At 44.9% G+C, this 27,545-nt stretch overlaps 1 protein-coding gene across 3 annotated transcripts in view; it reads left to right on the plus strand.

Annotated features, from left to right (window-relative positions):
• The window catches only part of rps6ka5 (ribosomal protein S6 kinase, polypeptide 5), a 227,051-nt gene that overhangs the window by 156,179 nt on the left and 43,327 nt on the right, over positions 1-27,545 (plus strand). For 2 of the 3 annotated variants that reach the window (XM_078562015.1, XM_078562016.1), the window contains 7 exons: positions 3,473-3,556; positions 5,359-5,462; positions 6,677-6,827; positions 10,365-10,526; positions 19,753-19,878; positions 20,119-20,252; positions 24,190-24,283. In XM_078562015.1, the coding sequence (XP_078418141.1) occupies positions 3,473-3,556; positions 5,359-5,462; positions 6,677-6,827; positions 10,365-10,526; positions 19,753-19,878; positions 20,119-20,252; positions 24,190-24,283 (855 nt within the window). The remainder of the gene's footprint in view (positions 1-3,472; positions 3,557-5,358; positions 5,463-6,676; positions 6,828-10,364; positions 10,527-19,752; positions 19,879-20,118; positions 20,253-24,189; positions 24,284-27,545) is intronic. The other variant, XM_078562017.1, reaches the window with a different exon arrangement.

Here is a 27,545-nt window from a genome sequence, read left to right on the forward strand (position 1 = left end):
TTCAGTTATTGTCAGTTAGGTCTGGGGATAACTATAATGTTTGAAACCAGGCCCAAATTGTAATGTATTAGGAGATATGGGGCAGGATTTTCCCCCCGTCGGGGACGAAGTTGAAGGGCGGGCGTGCACAGGCACGCTTCCGATCGGCACCCCCAATTGGGGGCGCAGTGCCATTTTACGTGGGTGGGCCAATTAAGGCCTGCCCAGCGTGACATCTGCACAGAAGCACTATGCGCTCCCTGTGCAGGTGGGTGGGGGGTGGGGGGGGGGGGGGGGAATCCCAAAATCGAGAGTGCGCTCTTTCGTGCATGTGCACGAAAGAGCGCACTCCTCTCCTTGAGGCTAAATGCAGCCTCAGGGAGATCATCTGTAAATGTAAAAAAGCTAAAAAGAGAATAATAAAATTTTCCTAACATGTCCCCTCATGTGACACTGTCACATGGGTTGGGACATATCCATAATTTTTACAAAAACTTTATTAAAATATTTTAAAACCTACATGAAACCTCATCCCACCCGTGGATGAGGTTTGGTGCTTTTTCTAGTTCGCGCCGGGGCTCCTGGCCTGCCCACCAACCTTAAGGTTGGATGGGCAAGTCCTTTAGTTACTTAATTGACTCTGTCAATGGCCTCAATTGGCCATTGACAGGTCGGCAGGCACACAGCTGATTTCGCTGCGCCCCCACCCCCCCTACCTGAAAATTTAAACGGGGCGCAGGGACGTCGGGAGTTCCGCTCGACGTCACCGCGCATCATTTTACGCGTCAGCGAGCGGGCCCCGCCCCCGCTCACCGACATGTAAAATCCTGCCCCATGAGATCAGTTTGCCTTTATTGACTGCTTTTTCTGTACCCAGGAATAGAGTGACTCCATTAAAGCCAAAACATTTAACATTTTGCTAATCTTAAATCGTATTTCTCATTTTAGTTTTAGATAGATAATTGCAGCTAAGCCTAAATGCCAAAGCTCCTTATTTCTAATGTTTTCATGTTAGCTTTGCAATGATGATGCTTCGTCCAATGAAAAATGTTATACTTAACTCAACAGCACTACGCATATTCTGTTGTCAAATAACACTGGATTTACACCGTCAGTGATGAAATGAAATGCTGTAAATTGCTTCTTTTTTCCTGTATACAATTCAACTTTTTCATTTAAGGCAAAATAGAAAGCTTTCAATTAAACTGATTTATTTGAGCCAAAGCAAAAAACCAAAATAAGCACTGGAAAGTCCTGCCAAACCTCTTAATCATGATATTCACTCATGTACAGCCACGAGTGGAGATAGGATATAGCCGAGGGACGCTCTGGGGAAACAGGAAGAAAAGAAATGTGACGCTAGGTGGGGAGAGATGACCACAATAAAGTTAAGCTGCTGCTACATAAACTTTTTGATGATGGCATCTGGTTTATCAAGGAAAGAGAGTTTATTTTTGGTTATAAAGCTTGATTTCTGATAGTATGAATGTGTTGGTCTTCAGAAAAAGAATCTACTTTATAAACCTGGGACACCTGCTTTAACAATCAAAACGTAAGATAGATTATAGCATGTTGGCAAAACCACTTTAACCGAATCCTATCCATGCAAATAAATCTGGATTCCATTTTTTTTTTTATTTTGGTGTGTTTTCTTTCTTTCCCTTTTCTTTGCTGTGTCTCGTGACAAGGCAGCTTCCTGCCTCTTCGAGATGGTAACTAGATAATGTGGCTTACATCTTTCTGAGGTCTAACATTTCCTTAGAATGCAGCACTTAGTTATAGTTTAAACACCCATGTAAACCACAGTTTATTAGCCACAGTTGTCTTTGCAATATGATTCATATATTTAATACTAATGACCAAATAAACGAGTTAAGTAATATAAGAACCTGTGTTTTTTTTTGACAAAATATTTTTCTTCACTTGTGTATTCTCTGCAGCTGAAGAACTGCAACCAAGAGGCCAACTGAGGAAAATCACATGGTGAATTCCTTTGTAAGATAACTGGCCTTGCACCAAACACATGCCTTTCTTGCTTTTTCTGTGTCCTAGAGTTACACCCTAGAGTGATCATCAGTTCTTTATCTCACAAGCTTTTAGTAATGACCCTTATGTTTGTTTATGTCTGTAAAACCTTTACTCAAGTCTATGAAATGGTGTTGGAATGTGGCATTCTTCTGTTTGGTATCTCTTGTACAGGCATGGCTTGGTGCTGTATAAAATTTGTTCAGATTTCTCTTTTCATATCTAGATGCATAGCTCGAAAAGGAGGGACTTTACAGCACATCATGAAGAATTTGGAGTTAACTTAGAGAATCCACTTAGTGAGTCCACTTGCAGCAAGCTGACCTTAATTTGTTACCATTCTGTCACTGTCCAAAGATCATCTTTGACACTACTTGGTCTTCAGACCAGGGTTTGATGCCTACTTCAAGTGACTAGAGACTGAAAATGAGTGGTGTGGGTTTCTGGAGAAATATGACACCAGTGGCCATACAATATAATCTGGTTCAAGGGGTTACGAGGGGAGAACTGTTTGAGTATGCCAGCATTCCTCTTCCTCGCACTTATTATTTGACCTGGAAATCCTGTTGTCACTTAGTTCCCAGTACTCATTTCTGGATCATGGTGTTGCCGTAACTGGGACCTTTGGTTGGAACTGGTGAGCTAAGGAGAGTCAGATTAGTAACTGGTCTTGAAGTCAACCCAGGTGGTGTTTTTCTTGGTGGACCTGAAGCTAATATGTCATAATTGCAGGGGCTTCTTCATAATTAATGTGATCACTAAGGAATTGGGACACATCTTGATACAGATGGCTCCAGGGATTAGATCTTTCTCTGAGTCAGTGCCAGCAGTTCTAAATCAATCAGAGAAATCTCTGATCTGGAGTTCAAACTGGAGGTTTTGAAGGGCTTTGGAGGGTGATGGGAGCAGAGAATGAACTAATGTTTGCAACCAGGAAGGAAGGAAACTGAACAAATTAAATATGTCTCATTGAAACAGTGGATGCTAAACCCTGACACATACATGGAGTTAATTCTCAATGTCTTATGATATGCACAACATACAGCTATTCTTTTGTGCTACACAAAAGGTTTAGGTCTGAGATTAAATTTGTTAGTTTTATAACATCCAGTATGGAGAGACCACGGAATGTCTTGAACTTTATTTCCTGAACCAAGACTAAAGCATGGAAGACATTGCATGGTTCCAAACCCAGAAAAAGAATGGGAACCTATTTCTCCACACCACAGAGATCTTGTACTCCCTAGCTAACACTTTTAAGATTTAAAGCATATTATGCATCTTCAATTGGCATTCCGAGGTGGAAGAATTTTGCTGCCATGAACTATGGCTGAGGTCCTTTGATTGCTTCTCCAGCATGTTCTGTTATGAAAAAAGTACTGATTTTGTGTTAGTTTTGAAATTGTTTCAATTTTAAACAGGCACTGCAGTTCTGATTTTAATTCTTTATATTTCTTTTTAACTACAGAAAGAACGAGCATATTCCTTTTGTGGAACCATAGAGTACATGGCTCCAGAAATTGTTCAAGGTGGAGATGCAGGACATGATAAGGTATATGATCACTGCCAAAGTTTGCACTCTATCACAAGTAATTTGTCTGAAATGCGCGGATAGTCACCGTAGTCACCCTGTCATATTATTCAGTACTTAACCGTAATGCCTGTGCTTCAGTAGGATTTTCATACTTCACACCTGTAACATTGTAAATCTCGTGACCTCTACCACCGAGAAGGACAAGTGTAGCAGATGAATGGGAGCACCACCATCTGCAGTTCCCACCCCACCCTCCCCCAAGCTATACACTATCCTGACTTGCAAACACCTGTATATCACCATTCATTCACTATCGCTGGGACAAAATCCTGGAACTCTGTTCCTAACAGAACTGTGAGTGTACCAATATCACATGTTCTGCAGCGGTTCAGGAAGGTGGCTCACTAGGGCAATTAGGGATGGGCAATAAATGTTGGCCTGGCCAATGAAGTCCACGTCCCGTGAATTAATTTTTTTAAAAGCCTTAGAAGTTAATTCTTTACACAATTTCACAGTCTTTAATTAAAAATGCATTAACCCCAAAATTGGTTCAGAAGATTTTAGAATTGAATGTTTAACCTTTCAAGTAAAGAACAAGAAATCCATTCCATAAACAATCATTGTTGACAATCAGGAAGGAACACAAAGGTGCTGCTACTCATGGGTCTTGCATAAATGAGCACTTTATTGTAGAAATGTTTATTAATATTGTAAATGAGACTTGTCTGAAGTGAATCTTTGAGAAGTTATTCTCCTGGTTGCTTGAAAGCCTCTTGGTTAAAAAAAAAACAAAGAAACTCAGAAATCCTCACATGAATGCGAGGACCTCCCTTGGTACCAGTTCAGGAATCTACTGCAAACTTTCTCAAAAATTACTTTGAGCGGTTTGACTGGTTCATTACAAACCATGACAGGTAACTGTTTACATTAGAATTTGCCATCATTGACATTTACTTAGACTGTTCTAATGTTAAATGTTAAAAGCGTGACTCAAATTTTGACTACAAGAGCTAGGATTTGTGGACAGGGAGTGCATGAGTAGACATACATACCTGTAAGCTGGATTGTTTAAAGGCTAGCAGTGGGTTATATGTTATTATTGAGAGTCCTATACGCAGCTCACTCTTCACTTAGTCACTCATAAGTTAGCTCAACAGTGAATTTAAACCTGTATTTACCTGTGGCCTGTTACATATTGTGCATTATTTTAATTGCTACAACTTTATCTTCTTGCAGTTTTTCCCTTATATGCCGTGTTATTGTCTCCTCCACATCCATAATATATTTTTCTTTCTCCACCAGCACTCCCATCAGGGGAGTGGATTAGTCCACTTACAGACGTTTTAATGTTGCTCCTTCCCCAGTGCTTGAGGTAAGGGGAGACCACCACCTTCTTCAAATGACCTCGTTAAGATTAGGAAACTGGCCTCTTCCCATCCCTTTCCACACCCCTATGGAGAAAGTTTTAATGTGAATAACTTGACATAAATTTAATTCTCCAGAGTTGAGACTTTCAACTTGAGAGCTTCATGTTTTTAACTTTGGAGCTGTGCTGTAGTGTGTTTCACATCGTAGTTCTATACTTGTAAAGTGAGTATCATTAAACAGAGCTGCTTTTAGTCAACAACAAGTTGTAAGCACTGCACAACATTGTTATTGTTCAACAAAGAACCAAATTAAAGGCTACGAACAAGAATTTCCTCTGTCCATACACTTTTGCTTTTTTCTTCTCGACGACATACAAGTAAATGCAGTAGCAGATCAGACTGTATGAGGTACAGTCTTTTTGTAACTTAACACTAGCCCTTTTCTTTGTTCAGTCTGTAGATTGGTGGAGCCTTGGAGTCTTGATGTATGAACTGAAAACTGGAGCATCACCTTTTACTGTTGATGGAGAAAGGAATTCACAAACTGAAATTTCGAAGTAAGGAGTGCAATTACTGTTGCTAGTTGAAGTTCACCAGATAATTACAGGCTAAGAAGCCCGCTTGGCCCATCTTAGCTCTTCTATTCAGAAAGACAGGGTTAGATGAAGTCGGGTGGGAGGAGGCCTGATAATCAGTGGCACGGACCAGTTGCACCAAATGGCCTGTTTCTGTGCTGTTAGTTCTATGTAATCCTAGAGTTCTCCCATTGAAGCATCCAGTAATTCTCTACATGATTCCAGGGTTTTCACCTCTACTATTCCTTCTGTGAATCCATTCTGTGTTGGTCAATCTTTATGTGAAGAGGAATTTCCTGATATCAGTCTTAAAATTACTTTTTACTAGTTTTGAATTTGTGTCCCCTTTCCTACACCAGAATTTAATTCAAAGTACTGAACAGGTTCACTTTTTCCTCAATGTAGTAACATTTTATATATCATTCAGATCACTAGTTAGAAACCTCTTTTCTAGGCTAAAAGCTCCTGTTTCTCAAGAACTCCAATTTCTTTCAGCTTTATCCTTAGTCATTTAAACTCAATCTGTGGAGTATATGTCATCTATATCTCCTTCCCATGTGTAGTATTTAATGCCTGTCTGCCCTAAACTTCATTAGGGGAGGTGGTGGCATAGTGGTATTGTCACTGGACTAGTTAGTAATCCAGAGACCCAGGGTAATGCCCTGGGGACCTGGGTTCGAATCCCACCACAGCAGATGGTGACCTAAATCTATTGATGACCATGAAACTAAATGATTGTTGTAAAAACCCATCTGATTCACTAATGTCCTTTAGGAAATCTGCCATCCTTACCTGGTCTGGCCTACATGTTGACTTTTAAATGCACTCTGAACAAGGGCAATTAGGGATGGGCAACAAATGCTGGCCTAGCCAGCGATGCCCACACCCCAAGGACGAATAAATAAAAATCTACCGTCGCTCTGTACACATACAAATTTTGCTCAGTTTATTTTGTAATTTCTGAGATGCCTCCTCCATTTCTCCAACCTGTTTGGTATTATTTGTAAATTTCAGCACTTTGCATTGAGTATTTGAATCCATGTCATTTATATAAATAAATGGCACTGAGGTAGGTACTCCACTAAGTACATTTTACTCAATCAGATATGAAGTTGAAAGTTTAGCATTTAAGCTCACTGAGTTGTCTAGACCCCTTTTAAAGTTTAACAATTAAACAACTTATTTTTCCCCATCAGGAGAATTCTGAAAAGTGATCCTCCATATCCTCCAGAAATTGGTCCTTTGGCTAAAGATGTAATGAAGCAGCTTCTGATTAAAGATCCTAAGAAAAGGTTGGGTTCTGGTCCAGGAGGTGCTGATGAAATTAAGTCTCACCCCTTCTTCCAGGTGAGGAAATTAAAATGTGGTAAATACTTAACTGTGATCTTTTTGATAGCTGTGAATGGAATCTTGTTCATCTGCAATAGGTTAGGTCAGATAAAAACATCATAACCAGGTTTAGTTATTCCATTCCATTTCAGGATATGATACACCTGACCCAAATATCTTCTTTGCAGTGCTCGAAACAGCCAGTAAATAGCAGTGGAGGCCACTTACATGAAGAGGTCATAAATATAGCACCATTGTTGTCCAAAACTAAGATGGAGCCATTGGTGGGGCGTGGAATGGGTGGGTGAGTTCTCCCAATCATTTTAAGGTGGGCCAGCATGGCTTTGGAGGATTTCCTCCATTCTGATCCCAGGAACCTCAACCCCCTGTCTTCAGTTGTCAGGTTCAGACCGCATGGGTCCCAGCTCAGCCTTCAAACTGAGTAATCGGCATGCTCCAGTTCCCAGCTCAGGCCCCTCCCCTGCCAAGTTGGCCAGGTATTCAGTTTGACCCTCTCCAGTTCACTAGAGTGAGCTCTGCTACCTTTCCAAGTTAAAGGTGCTGATTATGTACTAGGTGCTGTACCTTTGGAAATTGCTACTTAAACCAGGGAATTACTGTATTTTTGAAAGGTCACAGATTCTCAAAGGCTGTTGGCAACTAAATCTGAATTACAGAAATGCTGAATACACTGCTGTATTTTATCAAATTGATTATTTATTTTTTGATCGCTGATATTTTTAATTTAAATGTATTTTAATACTCCCTGCACCTATGAATTAGAGCTGCTGTTATAACTGCTTATAATTTCTCAACTGAGTTTACTATTAGGTAGCAGAATTTGAATGTTCTGCTGGGTTGCAGCAGTCATTAGGCTGCAGAAATAATGAAAAATAATGCAAAAGACTTGCATTTATTTCATGCCTTTCACATCCTCAGGATGTCTGAATGCACTTCACAGCCAATGAGTAACTTCTTTAAGTACAGTTACTGTCGGTTTGTAGGTAAGTGTGGCAACCGGTATGTGCACAGCAAGGTTCCTCAATGAGATAAATGGCAAGCTAATCTGTTTTTGTGTTGATTTGGGGATTAAATGTTGACTCGGACAATGGGAGAACTCCACCCACTCTTCTTAGACTGGTGTTGTGTCCTCTTTTGCATCCACCTATGAGGCACCATGGTGCCCACCAACCTGCCCCTCCCCCTGAACACCCACCCCCAGTCCTGGCTAAAAGGTTAGGGGAGCTGCCCAGGGAAACAACGGCTGCCCCGCAGCCATTTAAAGGCAGGAGACGGGATTTCTGCTCCTCAGAGACAAGAGGTCCCGCCTCTGAAAGCTGCCAATCAGAGGCATTTGGGGCTTGAGGAGACGTTCAGCAATGGATCAGAATTTTGTAAGTGTTTGGGAGTTGGGAGGAAAAATGGGGTATGGAATTTAAGTGGCCATGGGGTGAGGGAAACCTGAGGGAGTCTTCTGGAGGGCCCAGGGAGCCAGTTAAGGAGGGATTCCCCTCTCCTACCTACCACCAGGGAAACCTGCCAGGCTGACCACTTGGCATGGGCTTCTCCCACCGTCAGTTTAATCACCTCAGCAGCAGGACGCCCACTGGTAGGCAGATGCATGACACTGACGCCCCCGCCACTGGTAAAATTGTTGTGGGGGCAGGGGAGGTGACAGGAAAGCCGCCTATTGGATTTAACTCGTCCCATGCCTTCAAATCTGCTAGCGGGGAATGTTAAATCCAGCCCTTTGTTTAACATCTCATCTGAAAGACAGCACCTTTAACAATGCAGCATTCACCCAGTACTACATTGAAGTGTTAACATAAGTTACGTGCTCAAGTCCCTTGAGTGGGGCTTGAAACCATAACCTTCTACACAATTTTAATAGGAGTTAATGAAGAGGAGCACCCTGACTAATCTCCACCTCTCCCACTCCAACCATCCTCGAACTTCAGTGCCCTGGCCATTTCTGGTACAACTACTGCTTGGGATTAGCTAGCTCAAACGAAAACAGTGATGGATTGAACCTCAGATCACCCCTTCTTTGTGATTTAGTCCCATAGTGTGTTTTTTTCCTGCTACCCCTATGAGTTTCTAGGGTGTCTAGCCAGTGAAGTACTTTTTGAAGTGTAGTCAATATTGTAATGTAGAAAACCCGACTGCCAATGTGGACACAGGAGGCTCCCACAGACAGCAATGAAATAAACAACCAGATAATCTGTTTCTTCAGGATAAAAATTGGCCAGAACACCGGGGGAAACTCCCCTATTGTTCTCCAAATAGAATCTCAGAATTGTTACAGCACAGAAGGAGACTATTCAGCCCATTGTGTCTGCACCAGCTCTCCGAATGAGCAATTCACCGGGTCCTATTCCCCCGCCTTCTCCCCGTAACCCTGCACAGCCTTCCTTTTCAGATAACAGTCCAATTCCCATTTGGATGTTTCAATTGAACTTGCCTCCACCACACTCTCATGCAGTGCCTTCCTGACCCTAACCACTTGCTGCGTGAAAATACCGGTGCAGACACGATGGGCGAAATGGCCTCCTTCTGTGCCGTTAAAACTCTGTGATGTTTTTCTCATGTGGTTTTTGCCAATTACTTTAAATCAGTGTCCTCTCATTCTCGAACTTTTCATGAGCGAATAGTGCAGTGGGATCTTTTCGGTCCAGCTGAGAGGGCAGACAGGGCCTCAGTTTAATGTTTCATCTGAAAGGCGGAACCTCTGGCATCTATGAGATTAGAGAAGTGAAAGTGAGCTGATGTGCACATCAACTTCAAAGTATTTGTGTGAGATCATCAAGCAATTATACCTTCTACTAAGCTTTAGATGAGAAAAATAAATGACCAGTTTGAAAGTTAATATCTCCTTAATAATTACGCAGTGGATTTTTCTGTCCTTCATTTCTACTGTGTGTGAGAGAGATGCAGAGATGATCCTGCAATCTAGAATTAATCTTTTCAAATTCTAGCTCTCTTGTTTGATTTCCCTGATCTGTGCCTGGTAGTTTGGCACTAATTGACTTTAGCTATTGAAAGGCAGGTCAGCTAGGAGTCACTTTGCTGTGTGCACGGGCATGGTGTGGTAATAAAAGATTAGGGTTCAGCTATGATGTTTCCTGCAATCCAATAGGGTGCTGACACAAGTCTTGCACGTCAAGGAAAGCTACTTGAGTGATCTAATGGAGGGATATCAGGTGCCTTTTGAACCATACTGAATTCAGAAGCCTGTGTCTGGGGAGGGAGAGAAAATTAGAAATAAAAAATAAAATGGGCTGTTATTTGGATATTGCAGCTGTGTCAACATTTTAAATATTAATTGTGGCAAATAACTAAACTATTACTTTTTTAAATTTACTCAGATGGAGCAGATTGTATGAATTTTTCAGATATCTGGAATTGCAGTAATGAATTATAACTAACACTAACAAATAACTAAATATTTGTCAAATTTCTATGTTTGAGATATCTTACTATGTTACAGCAGCTGTATAACTGCAAGTTGTTGTTCATTGTTAGTAACATTCTCTACTATGTTTTTGATATTGGCAGAAAATAAACTGGGATGAGTTATCTGCCAAAAACATTGAAGCTCCATTTAAACCAGTTATCAGGGATGAGTTGGATGTTAGCAACTTTGCTGAAGAGTTCACGGAAATGGATCCTACGTACTCACCCGCGGCGTTGCCTCAGAACTCTGATAGAATCTTTCAGGTCAGCACCGTTGAAGCAGTGTCAAAGCTTTTGAATTAGATTCTTTGGAGAACATTTGTTTCACCTTCGTCAAAACCATTTTTTAAGGACTTAAAAATATTAAACACTATTTTCAAACCATTCGTTCAACTTCATTGTTGAAATAATCCAAAGGGTTTGCTAAATGGACAATCAGCCCTTCAGAAGCTGCAAATGATATGAACAGATTTCAATAGCCAAATGACCAGCTGTAGTCTTGAAGTAATGAGAAAAAATCCAGGTGAACATGTGTCCTATACACAACAGAATGCTTATTGCTTACTATACAGTGACACTGGCTTAGTGGCCATTGTAAATTAAGATAATTTTCTTCTCACACCCATTCAATTCAGGCCAGGCCCATATTGGTAAACAGCTGTGCTTTTCATTCCCTTCCTTTCCCTTCACATCTTCCTTTCCTCTCTCCCCTGCCTATCCCCTCTCCCCTGCCCCTCTCTCCCTCTCCTCGAGTCTCCCTCTCCCCTGCTTCTCCTTCCCTCCTTGCCTCTCTTCCCTATCCCTCTCTCCCCCTCTTTCCTCTCTCTCCCCCTTTCCCCTCTCTCCCCCTCATTCCTCTCTCTCCCCCCTCCTCTCCTCTCCCACTTTCCTCTCTCTCCCTTCGCACTTTCCTTTCTCGTTCTTTCCTCTCTCTCTCCCTCTCCTCCCGCACTTTCTCTCCTGCACTTTCTTCTCTCTCCTGCACTTGCCTCTCTCTCCCGCACTTTCCTCTCCTGCGCTTTCCTCTCTCTCCCGCACTTGCCTCTCTCTCCCGCACTTGCCTCCTTCTCCCGCACTTTCCTCTCTCTCCCGCACTTTCCTCTCTCTCCCACGCTTTCCTCTCTCTCCCTTCTTTCTTTCTCCCCCTTTTCTCTCTTTTCCACTCCCTCTCCCCTCCTCTCCTCACTTTCCTCCTGCTCCCTTCCCTCTCTCTCTCCTGCCCTTCCTCTCCTCCACCCTCTCCTCTCCCCCCAATGTTCTATGGTTTGTCTTCCATGTAATACTTAAATTCGTCCTCCTATCACGACAGTGATTCTAGTCTTAAAATGCCCTCTCCAAACCTAGCCTTGCTGGAAGAAAAGAATCTATAATTGTGCTGTTGCCTGATTTGCCACAGCTAATATATAGATACCTTGAAATTTACATAAGCTGACCATTGTGGTTTAGTAAATTCCCAATAACAACAATTATTGTTAGCAAATGATAAATCACAAGAGAATTTAAAAACATCTAATAGAATATTTGAAAGGTGAATGTAAAACCAGAACTTTAACTAAAAATAGAACGGTACTTAAATATAAGTTATTATTTCACTGCTTTTGCAGGTGGCATCCTGAAAAATGATAAAAGCTTCGGAGGTAATATGGGACAGAATTTTGCCCTTGTCGAGTGGGCTCGGCGGGGGGGGGGCATTGGGAAGCATTGCGGCCGGACTCCGATTTCACACCGGCTGGCCTATTAAGGCCCGCCCAGTGTGAAACGCAACTAGCAGCACTCAGCGCTGCCTGTCTGGGCAGGGAAGGAGGGCAAACGCAAACTTCACACAGGCGTGCGAATGCATGCCTGAAAATCTCCCTGAGGCACAGAGCTGCTTCAGGGAGATGAACAGTTTTAAAAATTTGAAATAAAAGATTTTAAAAATGTTATAAAACATGTCCCCTCATGTGACTCCATCACATGAGTGGGGACATGTTACAAATGAAATTTTAAAATTTATTTTATTTTTATTTGATGTTGGATGAGGTTTCCAAAAAAATGCAAAGGCCGCTTGGCCTTTTCGCCTGCCCGCCAACCATAAAGTTGGACGGGCACCAAAAAATTTGTTCCAGTGACCTTATTAATGGCCTTAACAAGATTTTTAATTATCGGTGGGCATGCTGTCGACTCTGGTGCGTGCCCACCAACCGAAATATCGCGCAATTGCGCGTTGACGTCGGGACGCTCGTCCAATGTCAACACGCGTCATTTTACACTCGAATGGGTCGGGCGCACGCTTGCCCATCAAGGTAAAAATTCTGCCCATGATAATATTTAGCGCTGTTGACAACATAGCTTCTTGTGAACAGCAGCAGTAAATTCTGGTCTGACGTGTTTACACCCAGAAAATAGGTTTAAACGAAAAACACCTTTGGGGTCTTGACCTTGTTAGTGGGTGTGAGACTGTCAGTGTGATAATTACATAGCAAGTTTATGCCAATTCACTCGAATGTGGGGGAGCTTCATGAATGCTGGAAACAGAGAGTTTTTGGGGTGGATGAGCAAAAATGCTTGACTTTTTCTGGAACAAGATTATGGGGGCTGTCATTCTGAAAATTATGAATCATACAGTTCAGCCTACTTCTATGACTTTATGTCACTAAAATGAGACATGGTTTAGTTTGTATTTAGTCAACAATTGATAGTCTGCAGCTGTCTCTCCTGTGGATAGTTTTTGATCTATGGATATTTTATGTTATAGGGTGTTGGTTACTCATTTCAAACAATTGCGGCGGGACACAGAGAGGCAGATGGAACGGGTGACACATAATCCAAGATGGAACTGGCAAGGTTCCCTTTTTAAAATGGACGCTTGCTTACAATCAGTATTTTCCCTCCGGCCTAAAATCAAGTTCTGACTTGACAGTCTCAAACTTGTCTTCTCAGACACTCCAGTTTGGTAGGTCTGAAGAAGTCCTTGTAGTCAGACGTAGGTTAACCATAAGTCTTTATTGACTCTTAGAACTATTTACAAATATGGAGTAAAGGGTACAAGTTAGGAGTTGTCTCCATGCTTGCTGGTACACATAGTTCTCTCCAACACTTGACTGACCCTGGGTGTGGGTCATGCGCTCTCTTACATCACTGTGCGGGAGGTACTGTATTCAGTCTCACGTTAACCCTAAATGTGCCGGACCCTTATACTGCACTTTATAAGTACAAATGTTTTTTGCTGTCAACTAGATGCTTTAGCTGCTTTCAGCATATCCCTGTGTTTCAATAGCACAAAAGGAAAAACCTTACCTCTGCCCACATTTATATAAATAATATGGGCATATATAATAGGAAAGGCAACATATTATTGAAACTTACTGATGACACAAAAGTAGAACCCCCCCCCACCCCTCAACCGGACCTCCAACCCACCTCCCCCTGGACATCTGACACCCCTAGACCTTGGATCCTGCACTCCACTCCCCCCCCCCGCCCCCACGACACTCCCCCCACCCCCGTACCTCAGACCGATCTCCACCCTGACATCCTGACACCTCCACCCCTATCACCACACATACCTCGGACCCCCCTCCCCCCACAGACCTCCAACCCACCCCACCATCCCCTGGACCTCTGACACCCTCCCCCCCAGACTTTGGATCCCACACTCCACGACGCTTCCCTGGACCTCCGAACCCTCCCACGATCTCCCCCATACCTCCGACCGACCTCCACCCCCAACCTCTGACGCCTCCACCCCCACCACCCTACACACCTCAGACACCACCCCATGGACTTCCGACCACCCCACCACCGGACCACCGACTGATGCCCATCCACCTCTCCCAGCATGGGCCCGGACACCCCCCACCCCCCATATCCTATCTACTTACCTTAGACCCTTACCTTCTCCCTGGCCTGTCAATTTCCCTGGCCCTTTAAACTTTCCTGCTTTACAGCAGCAAGTGCCATCAAAAAGGGGGGGTTGGCCTCCTTGAATCCGCAGGGTCCTGCGAGGAGTCTTTCGATGCACGCCCTGAGTAGCTCCAGTGAACGGAAGTGTCAACGTAATTTTCAAGACCAGTTATGTAGGTATTTATTTCTTCTAATTCCTGCGGGCCAGCACTTTCCGACGCTAGTCGGAAGTTATGGCCCATTATAAATTTGGCCATGGAGTATAAGAGCAAAGAGATAATGGCTCAGATCTTCCAGTCAGCAGCTGCAAATTAAACTGCCCACTTTTGTTATTATTCTGGAGCCTTAGCACCTTTCAGCCTCAGCTCCAGTTTGAATCCAGGAAGGAGCCGAGTCGGGAGGCCTAGTGGCAAAGTGTGACTACAGTGGAGCCACACCCACTTTTTCATCATGATCTGAAGACCTGCGTTTAGTTCATTGACTTACAAAGTTTTTAGATATCACTGTCACTCACAACACTGCGCAGCCTCAACACCCACCCTCCCAACAATGCTCATCCTTCCTCTCAGCCCCTGAGAATGCTCACCTCTCCCTCAACCCCCGAAAATGCTGACACCCTTTTACTCCCCGGGCAATGCTCACCCACACTCTCACCTCCCACCACCACCCCCTGCCCCCATACTCATTCCCTCCCAGCTCAGCAACTTGCCCCTCACCCTGAACAATGTTCATTCTCCTGCCCTGCCCATACCCCCGACAATGCCGACTCCTCCGACATCAGCCAGACAGGAACCAGGGATTCCGGAAGATTAAAGCAAAAAACTGCGGATGCTGGAAATCTAAATCAAAAACAAAAATAAAAATACCTGGAAAAACTCAGCAGGTCTGACAGCATCTGCGGAGAGGGACACAGTTAACATTTCGAGTCCTTATGACTCTTCAACAGAACTCAGAATTCCGGAAGCTGAGTTGGGAGAGGGGTTGTGGGACGGGGTTGAGCAATCTCTTGGGTTGGGGCGTGTGGGGGGTGGGTGTGGGAGGGGGGGTGGTGTGGTGGTTTAAAAAAAATTTCGGAGGGTGAGCATTGTTGGGAGGAGAGATGAACATTGTCAGGTGGGGGGGGGTGACAATGTTGGGGGGACAGTGTCTGGAGGGGCGGTGACAATGTCGGTGGGGGGGGTGTGACAATGCCAGGGGTCTGACAATGTCAGGAAGAATGACGGGGTCGGGAGGAGGGACAATGTTGCGGGGGGGGTGACAGTGTCAGGATGGGGGTGGGTGAGCACTGTTAGTGAGGGCGGTGAAAGCTCCCAGGAGGGGAGTTGAACTTTACCTGGAGAGAGGGGTTGAAGGTTCCCTGGGAGGGGGCGGGTGAGCATTTTCAGGCTGGGGTGGGTGACAATTCGGGATGGGGTGAACATCGCTGGGGGCTATCGTGAGCAGCGTGGGAAGGGTGTTCAGCTGTGTCCAGGGCCGGAGCGGGGGGTTGCTGAGCTGTGTCGGGGGGGGTTGCTGAGCTGTGTCGGGGGGGTTGCTGAGCTGTGTCGGGGGGGTTGCTGAGCTGTGTCGGGGGGGTTGCTGAGTTGTGTCGGGGGGGGTTGCTGAGCTGTGTCGGGGGGGTTGCTGAGCTGTGTCGGGGGGGTTGCTGAGTTGTGTCGGGGGGGGTTGCTGAGCTGTGTCGGGGGGGTTGCTGAGCTGTGTCGGGGGGGTTGCTGAGTTGTGTCGGGGGGGGTTGCTGAGCTGTGTCGGGGGGGTTGCTGAGTTGTGTCGGGGGGGGTTGCTGAGCTGTGTCGGGGGGGGTTGCTGAGCTGTGTCGGGGGGGTTGCTGAGCTGTGTCGGGGGGGTGTGGCTGAGCTGTGTCAGGGGGGGTTGCTGAGCTGTGTCGGGGTGGGGGGGGTGGGCAGTTGCTGAGCTGTGTCGGGGGGGTGGCTGAGCTGTGTCGGGGGGTGTTGCTGAGTTGTGTCAGGGGGTGTGGCTGAGCTGTGTCAGGGGGGTTGCTGAGCTGTGTCGGGGGGGGTGTTGCTGAGCTGTGTCTGTGGGGAGGTTGCTGAGTTGTGTCGGGGGGGGTTGCTGAGCTGTGTCGGGGGGGTTGCTGAGCTGTGTCGGGGGGGGTGTGGCTGAGCTGTGTCTGTGGGGAGGTTGCTGAGTTGTGTCGGGGGGGGTTGCTGAGCTGTGTCGGGGGGGTTGCTGAGCTGTGTCGGGGGGGGTGTGTCTGAGCTGTGTCGGTGGGGGTGTTGCTGAGTTGTGTCGAGGGATTGCTGAGCTGTGTCGGGGGTGTGGTTACTGAGTTGTGTCGGGGGGGGTGTTGCTGAGCTGTGTCAGGGGGGTTGCTGAGCTGTGTCGGGGGTGTGGCTGAGCTGTGTCGGGGGGGATGTTGCTGAGCTGTGTCCGGGGTGTTGCTGAGCTGTGTCAGGGGGGTTGCTGAGCTGTGTCGGGGGTGTGGCTGAGCTGTGTCAGGGGGGTTGCTGAGCTGTGTCAGGGGTGTTGCTGAGCTGTGTCAGGGAGGTTGCTGAGCTGTGTCGGGGGTGTGGCTGAGCTGTGTCAGGGGGATTGCTGAGTTGTGTCGGCGGGGTTGCTGAGCTGTGTCGGGGGTGTGGTTACTGAGTTGTGTCGGGGGGTTGCTGAGCTGTGTCGGGGGTGTGGTTACTGAGTTGTGTCGGGGGGTTGCTGAGCTGTGTCGGGGGGTGTTGCTGAGCTGAGTCGGGGGGGGAGTTGCTCAGCTGAGTCGGGGTTGCCGTGGTGCTGGAGTGCTTTGACATTCCAGCTGATTTACTCAGAGCTGACCTGCTGAGCAGGCATTAGGAAAATTCCAAGTAAACCATTGACCAGAAACTGAACCGGATGAGCCGTATAAATATGGGCAACAGACACTTGGGAACACCCCCGCCTGGAAGTCCCCCTCCGAGCCACTCACCACATGGAACTGTATCGTTGTTCCTTCACTGTTGCTGGGTCAAAACCCTGGAACTCCCTCCCTAACAGTGCTGACAACGTACCTACAGCCCATGGACTGCAGCAGTTCAATAAGGCAGCTCACCAGCACCCTTCTCACGGGCAATTAGGGATGGGTAATGAATGCTGACCTAGCCAGCAATGCCCACATCCCATGAATGAATTAAAAAACCTGTGTAAAAAAAAAAACAAGCTAAGTACAGGGCAAACAGCCCAAGCGAATATTGCCATCTCATCCCACTGTTGTAGGGAATGGTGCAGCAATCCAGGCAAAGTAAACCAGCGATCGGAAGTTTAAACTTCATGCATAAGTACTGCGCACGTGCGCACCTCAGGAACTCGTTAGGGTCCTGGGGTACATCAGTGACTTAAGTTGAGTCAGTTGCCACCCCTCATATTGAAAGATTCAGGCCAATAAATTCATATACAGTAATAATTAAGGCAATAGTTGAAACACTGTCAGTAGTTTTGGCCGTCCCTTTCGGTTCCCCAAGATGATGCCATGGATGAGAAAATGTAGTTATGAGGAGGGACTGGGACTGTTTCCATTGAATCTGAAAAAGCAAAAAGGAGATTTAATAAGACCTTTTAATTTTATTCTTGGGATGCTGGTGATCACATTTATGGTCCATACCTAGTCGATCTTCTTGAACCGCTGCTGTCCTTGTGCTGCTGGGGCTAGGTTTTCAAAATTGTGAAATCTTTTGACGGCTGAATCATGAACACCATTGGCCGGAATTTTACGGCCCCGTTGTGGTGGGGACGGGGTCATAAAATGCAGCAAGCTATCCTAAATTCCATTGGGCAGAATTTATTATTCAGCGGGCGGGCACACGCCTGACCCACTCGAGCGTAAAATAGCGCATGCTGACATTGGGTGAGCATCCCGACGTCATCATGTACCTTCGTGATATTTTGGTCGGCGGGCGCGTATGGGAGTTGGAGCCGCCCCCACCATCAATTACGAGGCCAGTTAAGGCCATTAAAAAGGTAATTAAGCTGGATTTTACGTTGCCCATGCAATTTCACGCTCGTCACATGGGCAAAACGGGCAGGCGGGCAGCCGACAATTTTAAAAACCTCATCCAAGGGCGGGATAAAAAGGGTCAGCAGCAATGCCAGTGTGAGTAGTGAGGAGTTTTGGAGATAGTTTGCAGCTGGTTAGCTTATTCATACTTGGCAGCTCCATCTCTGTTCAGGGCTTCATTGTTAGTATTTCCAGGCTTCATTTCAGGACTTATTGGTGTCTCCAATGCCCCCAGAGGATTCAGACCATGTGAACCCTTCCAGGTATCAGACAGCCTTCCGTTACCCTGCTAATGGGGATTGTGGTCTCTGCTGGTGGCACCTCCTCTGGGGAAGAAGAGAGGGGTAGAAGGGAGAGGAGGTTAGCCTCCAGGGGGAGGGACCTGGGGAGGAGAGACACAGGCACAAGGGGCACAGGGCCAGTAGGAAGTCCAAGGCGGAAGGGACCACAGAAGACACCACTATCCTGCTGCAAGGGTTTACAGGTGGCGATGCAGCTACTTCAATATGTCTGAGGTGCAATGCCAAAGGATGCTCTGCCTCTCAAGAGAGACCATAACCTCCATTTGTCAGATGATTGAACCTGAGATCAGCTCTGACTGTGTGACCAGTGGCCCTCGGTCCGCAAGGCTAGAGCTCACCCTCTTGGCCAGCTCCGGCGTCACTGACAGTTTGCACTCAGACTCTAGCACCCCTGAGGTCCACAGAGAGACAACCACATCTTAATACTTCTGCACACTGACTCATGCCAACATAGTACTCACCCTTCCTGAGCGCAGCAGGTCATTGAACCTCTTCTGGCACTGCACCCATGTATGCCGCACCACATCATGGCTGCTAACCAGCACTGCCGCCACCTCCCATGCCTTATTGTGAGGTGCGGTGGCCTCCTCCTCCCATCTCTGGGGACAAGGGTGTCCCTCCTGGCAGCCACCTCCTCCAGGAGGACCGCGAGGCACTCAACTGAAAAGCGGGGGGGGGGCCAAGTGCCACACGACCAGCCCTCCTGCCTGGCATCTCCAGCCACACTCGACGCCATCACTTTGCTAACATCAGAACAGACGTTCTTCCGTGGCAGCCTTCCAGGGGCAGCCTGGGCCAACTAGCTGCCAGGTCGCCATTGGACCCGGTGGCCAACAGGCCCTCACCCCCACTTGGCCCTACCCGACCAGTGAGGAGCTTCATGCACGCCCGACAAGAGTAAAATTCAGGCCATTGACTTCTGTAGGAACGTAAAATCCCGCTGCTGTAAAATTCCCCCCCATTATTTTTGGTTAGTGAGTTACTGATGAGGAATCATCAATTTAAAATTGTCACAATGAGAATGAGAAGAGAGATTGGGAGGATTTTTTTAGTCCAGAGGGTTAATAGAGCATGGAATGCTTTGCCAGAGGGAATGGTTGAGCAGAGACCATTGCATCTTGTGAGAAAAGTGGATAAACACTTGAAGCCAAAAAGTTACAAAGTGATGGAAGAAGAGCCGGGAGTGGGCTAAGTTTTGTATTGCTCTAGTAAAGAGCTGGCACAGATATGATGGCCCAAACAGCCTCCTTATATGCTGTGAACTTTTATATGTTAACCTGATTAACTTTCAGATTAAAGGTTTATCTTTCTATTTTCTTGTTAGGGCTACTCTTTCATTGCTCCCTCCATTCTCTTCAAACGTAATGCCGTGATGACTGATCCCATTCAGCTTCATTTGGGAGTGGATCGTCCTGGCAGTACTGCCATCGCACGCAGTGCTATGATGAAGGTATTTATCATGTTAGGTATGACACATTTGTTGTGAGTTTATTTTATAAGTGACCATTTTAAATGGACTGCACTTAGGTATCACATTTGTCAGTTTATTTTTTAAAAACTTTTAGTAATACGAAGGAGGTGATAACACTGAACACCTCCAGTTTATAATGCATTTTTTAAAATATATCTGTACTCAGATATTTAAGTTAACACAAATTTTAAATTCCATCTCCCCTCCTCCCCCAAATAGGATTCCCCATTTTACCAACACTATGATCTGGATCTAAAAGACAGTCCACTCGGAGAAGGAAGTTTCTCTATCTGTAGGAGGTGTCGAAATAAGAAAACTGGGCAGGAGTTTGCCGTGAAAATTGTCAGCAAAAGGTAATGCCAAACATAATGGTTATTTTTTTAAAATAATGTAATATTTCTGCTAATCCCTATCCTGCACCCTAGTGAAAACAATTGAAATAATTTTCTATTCCTTTTATCTAGATTTTTTTGTTTAGAAGAAAAATCTCAGGAAATGTGAATTTATAGCCAAATATTAGACAAGAGTATCTCTATTCAAAGCGTTATGGGTAGGATGATTATTTGTGTATATACACACTTAGGGCATTGAATTGACTTTATTTGTCCCTTATCCTCATCACATCATCCAGATGTAAGGTGAGAGCAATTGCGTAAGAGGCAATGGCATTACAAATTTTATTTGGAAGATTTACACCATGGGCAGAATTTTGACCTCGGTGGGCGGGCCCGTGGGTGCGGGTGGTGGCGGTCGGGAAGCAGCCTGCGATCGAGGCTGGAAGGTGATGTCATGCTGGCGGGCCAACTAAGGCCCGCCCAGCGTGAAACGGGAGTGACAGCACTCATCACTGCCTGTGCTGGAGGGGAAGAGGGCGAGCGGAGGTTACGTGAACTTCGTGAGTGCGCACTTGAGAATCTCCCTGAGGCACAGAACTGCCTCTGGGAGATGAAGGGTTTTCAAAATAAAAGCTTTGAAACATGTTATAAAACATGTACCCTCGTGTGACTCTGACATGTTACAAGTGAAATTTTTTAAATTTTATTTTATTTTTAGTTGATGTTGGAAACCTCATCCCACCCATGGTTGAGGTTTCCAAAAAAATGCAAAGGCCGCTTGGTCGTTTCGCCTGCCCGCCAACGGTAAGGTTGGACGGGCAGCGAAAAATTTAAGTTAATTGATATTTTAATGGCCTTAACAGGCCTTTTAATTGTTGACACTGCCAATTCCTGCGTGCGCCCACCAACCGGACTATTGCGCGACTGCACATTGACATCAAGATGCTCACCTGACGTCAACGCGCATCATTTCATGCTCGAGTGGGTCGGGCTCATGCCCACCCACCAAGGTGAAAATTCTGCCCCATATTTTGGACATTTTGTTGAAACCTAAAATAGATATTTTCTATTAAAGCAAAGCCAAGTCTGTGTGTTCATTTCTTCTCTCTTATTGCAGCATTTTCTTATGAAGGCTCTTACTCATTCTCTTTGACTCAAAAAGAAATTCTGTCAGTAGAAATAGGAATGTATCACACATGAGCTGCTCTCTGGCACAGTTGGCAATAGAGATGATAAACATTTGCCAATACTCCTGCTAATGTCTAAAATACTTGACAATAATTCCTAATTTGATATTATGTACTTGACAAGTTATTTGTGTTTTATATTTTGTAGAAATTCACTTAAGCTCTAAAGATCACAAAAGGGATCACTTTTCTAGAATGGATTAAGTGTACACACTGAAAAACATAAAATGTTGGAAATATTTAGCAAGTCTGGCAGCAGCTGTGGAGAGAGAAACAGTTAACATTTCAGGTTGATGATCTTTCGTCAAAACTGTAAAGGTTGGAGATGTAACAGATTTTCCAGCAGGCCCACTGGCAGGAAAAGTAGAGCACGGAGAAGAAGCCTTTGGTGCGATGGAAGACAAAAGAGACTAATTGACAAGGGGATGATAGTGCAAGGCAAAAATAGATAGGGTAGACAGGAAGGAACTTTTCCCCTTGGTGGAGGGATCAATAACCAGGGGGCATAGATTTAAGGTAAGGGGCAGGAGGTTTAGAGGGGATGTGAGGAAGAATTTTTTCACCCACTGCCTGAAAAAGTGGTAGAGGCAGATACCCTCATAACATTTAAGAAGTATTTGGATATGCACTTGCAATGCCATGGCATACAAGGCTATGGGCCTTGTGCTGGAAAATGGGATTAAAATAGTTAGGTACTTGTTTGACCAGCGGAGACTCGATGGGCCGAAGGGCCTTTTTCTGTGCTGTAGACCTCTATGACTCTATGGGCAGAATTTTGACCTTGATGGGCGGGTGGGCCCGACCAACTCGGCGGTGGACGGGCAGCCGATTGCCACCGCCAAAACGGGCCCTGCCGCCATTTTACGTGGGCGGGCCAATTAAGGCCCGCCCAGCGTGATGTCCAACGGGAAGCTCTATGCGCTTCCTGTGCAGGCGGGGGGGGATTCCCCAAATGCGAGAGTGTGCTATTTCGCGCATGCGCACGAAAGAGCGCACATCTCCCTGAGGCTGAGTGCTGCCTCAGGGAGATCGCTGAAAGTCTGTGAAACATTAAAAATAAAAAAATTTTAAAATCATTAACATGTTCCCCCCATGTGAAAATGTCACACAAGATGGGACATGTTAATGAAGAACACAAAAACTTTATTGAACTTTTTTAATTCCAATATCAAACCACATCCTGCCACTGGATGAGGTTTGATAAAAAATCACTTAACCGCCTGCCCGTTGGGCCCATGCGCCGAGCCGAAGTTCACATGGGCACCTCAAAATCCTCGTCGATTGGTGACTTAATGGCCTTAACAAGGCCTTTAATTAATGGCGGACATGCGTTGCACTGCATAGTGCGCGCGCCGACCGAAACATCGCGATGCCGCGCGCTGACGTCGGGGCGCAACATTTTAAGCGCTGACGTGCGAGCTCCGCTACCCGCACGTCAGCCAGAAGATTCAGCCCTATGACTCTAGATGGTAATGGAAAAAGTAAAGAAACAAAAGTTGGTGTGGTGGAGGTATAAATGGGAATAGTAGAATCAACACCAATAGCTGCCATCAAAATACACAAACAAACACAGAAAATAAATAATGGATCAGAAATTATCATCAGTAATTGTTGAACTCAGTGTTGATGCTGGAATGCTGTTAAATGCCTAATTGAAAGATGAGGTGTAGCTCCTTGAGTTTACATTGAGCTTCAACGGATCAGTGCAGCAGGCCGAGGACAGAGAGGCCAAAGTGGTTGTGGATGGAGAACAAAAATGACAGGTGACCGGAAGCTTGGTATCATGCTTACGGATTAAACGGAGGTATTCGCCATACAGTCACCTAATCTGAGTTTGGTCTTCCCATTGTAGAGGAGACCACATCATGAGTAGTGAATATATAATATTTTAAATTGAAAGAGGTACAAGTAAATCGCTGTTTCACTTGAAAGGAGTATTTGGGGCATTGGACAGTGAAAAGGAAGAAGGTTTTGAATCTCCTGCGCTTGCATGGGAGAGTGCCCTGGGAAGGGGAGGAGATGCTCTTGGGAGTGATTGAGGATGTATCAGGATATCGAGGAATGAGTGGTCCTTTCAGAATGCTGAGCTGGCCTATCCCCAGAAATGGTGGCAGAGAGGTTTGAGACATCACTTTACGACTTTAATCAGCAGTTATAAGAATTACCTATAAAATCCACCAAATTTATTTCCTTCCTCTATCACATTATAACACCACTGCCATCAGCAAGCCTTAAAACAATTTCCTATCAATCTCCAATCCCATAGCCTCACGTATAATCGCATTTAGCACAGGTGACAGAACAAATTGACAAAACAGTTTTATAGGCGGTTGAATACAGTTCAATTAATTAACAGTGATTATCTTCAGTGCCACTGGTTGAGTGTTGTACCCACAGATCCGAAAATGAACCATAAATTGTATGTGACATTTTAATCATATGTTCCTTCGAGTGCTTCTATTTTTCTTATCAAGGGACAATGGAGCTGACAAAAAGTATAATTATAATAACTCGAACCACTGAAATTGAATAGGGCTGGGAGGCGGTGGAGAGGGGCTAGAAGAAGTGGCAGGGTCGAGATATGGGCAGGAAGACCAAGGTTAGCACATATCTTTACACTGTGGTATGTGCAGATTGATGGGAATTCCACCTCGGTTTCAATGTTAAGCAATTTAAAAAAAAATTCTAGCCTGGATCTATAAGTGTCTCTGTTTGATCACTGTATTCCAGTTTGTTCAATAAATATACCTTTTCATTCCATTTTACAGAATGGAAGCAAACACCCAAAGGGAGATTGCAGCTCTAAAGCTGTGTGAAGGACACCCTAACATTGTAAAACTGCATGATGTTCATCATGACCAGGTATGCTATAAAAGCGATGTGTGGCTTGGCAATCAGCATTAAAAGATTCTCTCTTAAATGCACTTAGGCTTTCCAGTGATAAAAACAAAAAGCTAAAAGCTACTGCGGAAGCTGGAAATCCAAAACAAAATCAGAATTACCTGGAAAAACTCAGCCAGACCTGCTGAGTTTTTCCAGGTAATTCTGTTTTTGTTTAGGCTTTCCAGTGGCAACTGTAGTATATCCTCACCCTGTTACCTTGGCGGGTGTCATCTGATGGTAAAAGGGCAACAGTGGTCTACTAGTTTGAGAACCATGAGTGCCAATAATGCTGCATTAAGACTACAACAATATGGATTTCACCAGACACTGCAGAGGCTGTGGTACTATAAATGGAAGGGAGAGCGTGCAGCTGCCTCTAACCTTTGAGAATGTGTTGAATTTTCTCAGTTTCAACCTTCAGATGTGACATTAAGCCAACATGCCGTCTGCCACCTTAGGTAGATGTAGAAGATCCCACGAAACATTTTAAGAAACAGTTGATGTCTTCCAGTGTCATTTATTCCTCAACCAATGCTAGGCAAAACTGATGGTCAGATTATTTATGTTACCTACCACCGTCTGTGGGATCTAATTGTCTGCATGTACCTGCAAAGCAACCGAAACAGCATTTCATAAGTAATTAATTGGTCTGAAATATCTTGGGACATGATGTAAATGCAATTTTTACAGGAGTTGAGGTGCTGAGGTTGATATTGCCCAATGAAGACTTATCTCCTGCACTAAGCTGATGAGAAACCACCTCCTGTCTCTCCATCCTATGCCTAGGTGAAAATTATCTGCCATCTTTCTCACCATTATCATTAAGATTAAAAATGAGATGTACTTCCTTCCCAAGGGTAAAATAGGATATTCTCAGTCCCAGCTGTGAAACTTCCTGTTGCCACTTTCACTGCCCCTCTATGTGCCTCTTTGTTCTCACACACTCTGCCCCCACTCTCAACCCCACCACTCCCTCTACCAGCTGTCCATCACAGCTTATTTCTTTATCTCTCCCTGTTCTTCCCGCTTCCCCATTTCCCATGGCACTATCTTTCAAAACCCCACTCACCTTGCAGGCTTAAATCTTCATTCATCCACCTCCAGCTGCATCTTCCATATTAGCTTTCACTCCTCCCTGATAGCTGCAATTTCTATTGCAGCCCACTTGCTGGCTGCTGATCCCTTTCACCCAACAGTTCCCCCTTAAAGATGCCCCCATCCTGCCTTACATCTCTTTTTAATAAAAACCCCCTTCCCCAAATGTATTTCCTATTCACTGCACCACCCCCATGCTGCATTTTCATTGGAAAACCCCACCCCACCCACACAGAGGATTTCCGAAGCAGAGATGCTGAGAAACTGATGACATTCCAGAATAAATGTGGAGGCTGAATTATCTTGAAGGACATCAAGAAACCAGAGCAGTAAAGCAATAGTCTGGAGACAATGCAGAGAGCTCTGCAGATGGAGCAGAATGTGACCAAGTCTGCCGGATCTGCACAAACTGTCCACTGAAAGGACAGACCCTCACCTTTGTGACTTCTTGGATACTCATACTTGGATGAATATTCGCTTATGTACCCTTTCCCTGCACTTTTCTGTTCTCCCTCTCCATCTCTTCTCTCCCTCCCTCCTCCCCCCCAACCCATCTATTTTACCCCTCCCTCCTCCTTCTCTCTTTCCTCTTTCCTCCTTATTCCTTTTACAGTAGTCCTCCTGCCTTTCACACTTGTGCCTCTACCTTACCACTTTAACAATGCTTGCATAATTCCCTGTCTTCTATATGTGCTTGCCTAAAAAATTCAAATTGATTTTCAGTACTTGTGTACAACACCTTGGAAAATCAATTAGTTTAAGAAAAAGAAACTAATAACGGAGTTGGTAATTTTTGCACTTCTATTCTGCTTCATGTTGTGACAGTATGATGCAGGAAATGGTTTAACACTTCCATAAAGCAGCTCTGATATCAGTAAATATCAGTACTAGATGCATCACTCCAAAACGATAAGATTCTGCAACAATTGTAAAGATGTGTCCTTAATATGTTCAGCCCTTGACTGGAAGCTGAGAAGCTTACAGGAATTGTAAAAGGAAACAAAATTTTCAGGGGTTTTATTCTTCGTTTCATTTCTGCCTAGCCTATACCTTGTCATAAATAATCCTATTAATTTTCACCTTAGCATTACATTAGTCCTTGCTTTCTGTCTCATGCTGTTAAAAAAATGCAGTCTTTCTACATGCACAATCCTTTTCAGTGATTTTGTGTGAGAGCAATTTCCTGCAATTCACCCTGAGAACCACTTCCCTCCCCTCCCACCCAGCCTCACTTTAGATTTCAGCTGTATTTTCTGTCTGAATTAAATTACTGCAACCCCTGCCAAGTGACTATAACATCCTATTTTGTGCTTGCTGGCTCTCTGCCTCTCACACTTCTTGCTCCTGTCTTCCTTTGGAGGAAGCAGGTTCTACCTAGAATCATAGAATCTTATACCACCGAAGGAGACATTCGACACATTATGCCTGTGTCAGCTCTCTGAAAGAGTTATCCATTTAGTGTCACTCCTTTGTATTTTGTCCATGGCCCTGCACATTTTTGCTTTTCAAGTATAAAATCAATTCCCTTTTGTGAGTTTCTATTCAACCTGCTTCCACCACAAATTTCGTATCACAACAATTAGCTGCGAAAAAAAATTCTCACCACCTGGCCCCCCTTGTTCTTTTGCTAGTTATCTTAAATCTGTTTCTGCTTACTGACAGTCTTGCCTGGAAACAGTTTCTCCCTACTTACTCAATCAAAACCCTTCATTGTTTTGAAATACCTGAAGTAACCAAATCAAGTTCTTCACAGCATGTTCAACCATTTCATGCTCTGGTTTGTGCCCTATAAACTGTAACTGAGAAAGTTTATTTCTAAAAACAAACAAGGTAGATTAGCCCTGTGCAATATTAACACAGATCTGTTAATGTCAAGTAATTGCAACAGAACAGTATCAGTCAATTACTTTATATTCACAAAATTGTATTTAAGTAGGATCAAATATAAGCAATATGATTACGTAGGCATATTTTCTGTCGTAGTATGATTTAGTGGAATCTGATTACAATCCTCTTGTTGACTAAATTTCCCTAAGACACCGAACCATGCAGAGACCTGTCATTTCTTGGGGCAGAATTTTCACCTCGGCGAGCAGGCGCGCACCCAACCCGCTCGAGCGTAAAATTATGCGCGTTGACGTCGGGC

The sequence above is a fragment of the Cetorhinus maximus genome, chromosome 18 (assembly GCF_964194155.1).
Source record: "Cetorhinus maximus chromosome 18, sCetMax3.hap1.1, whole genome shotgun sequence".
Classification (NCBI taxonomy): domain Eukaryota; kingdom Metazoa; phylum Chordata; class Chondrichthyes; order Lamniformes; family Cetorhinidae; genus Cetorhinus; species Cetorhinus maximus.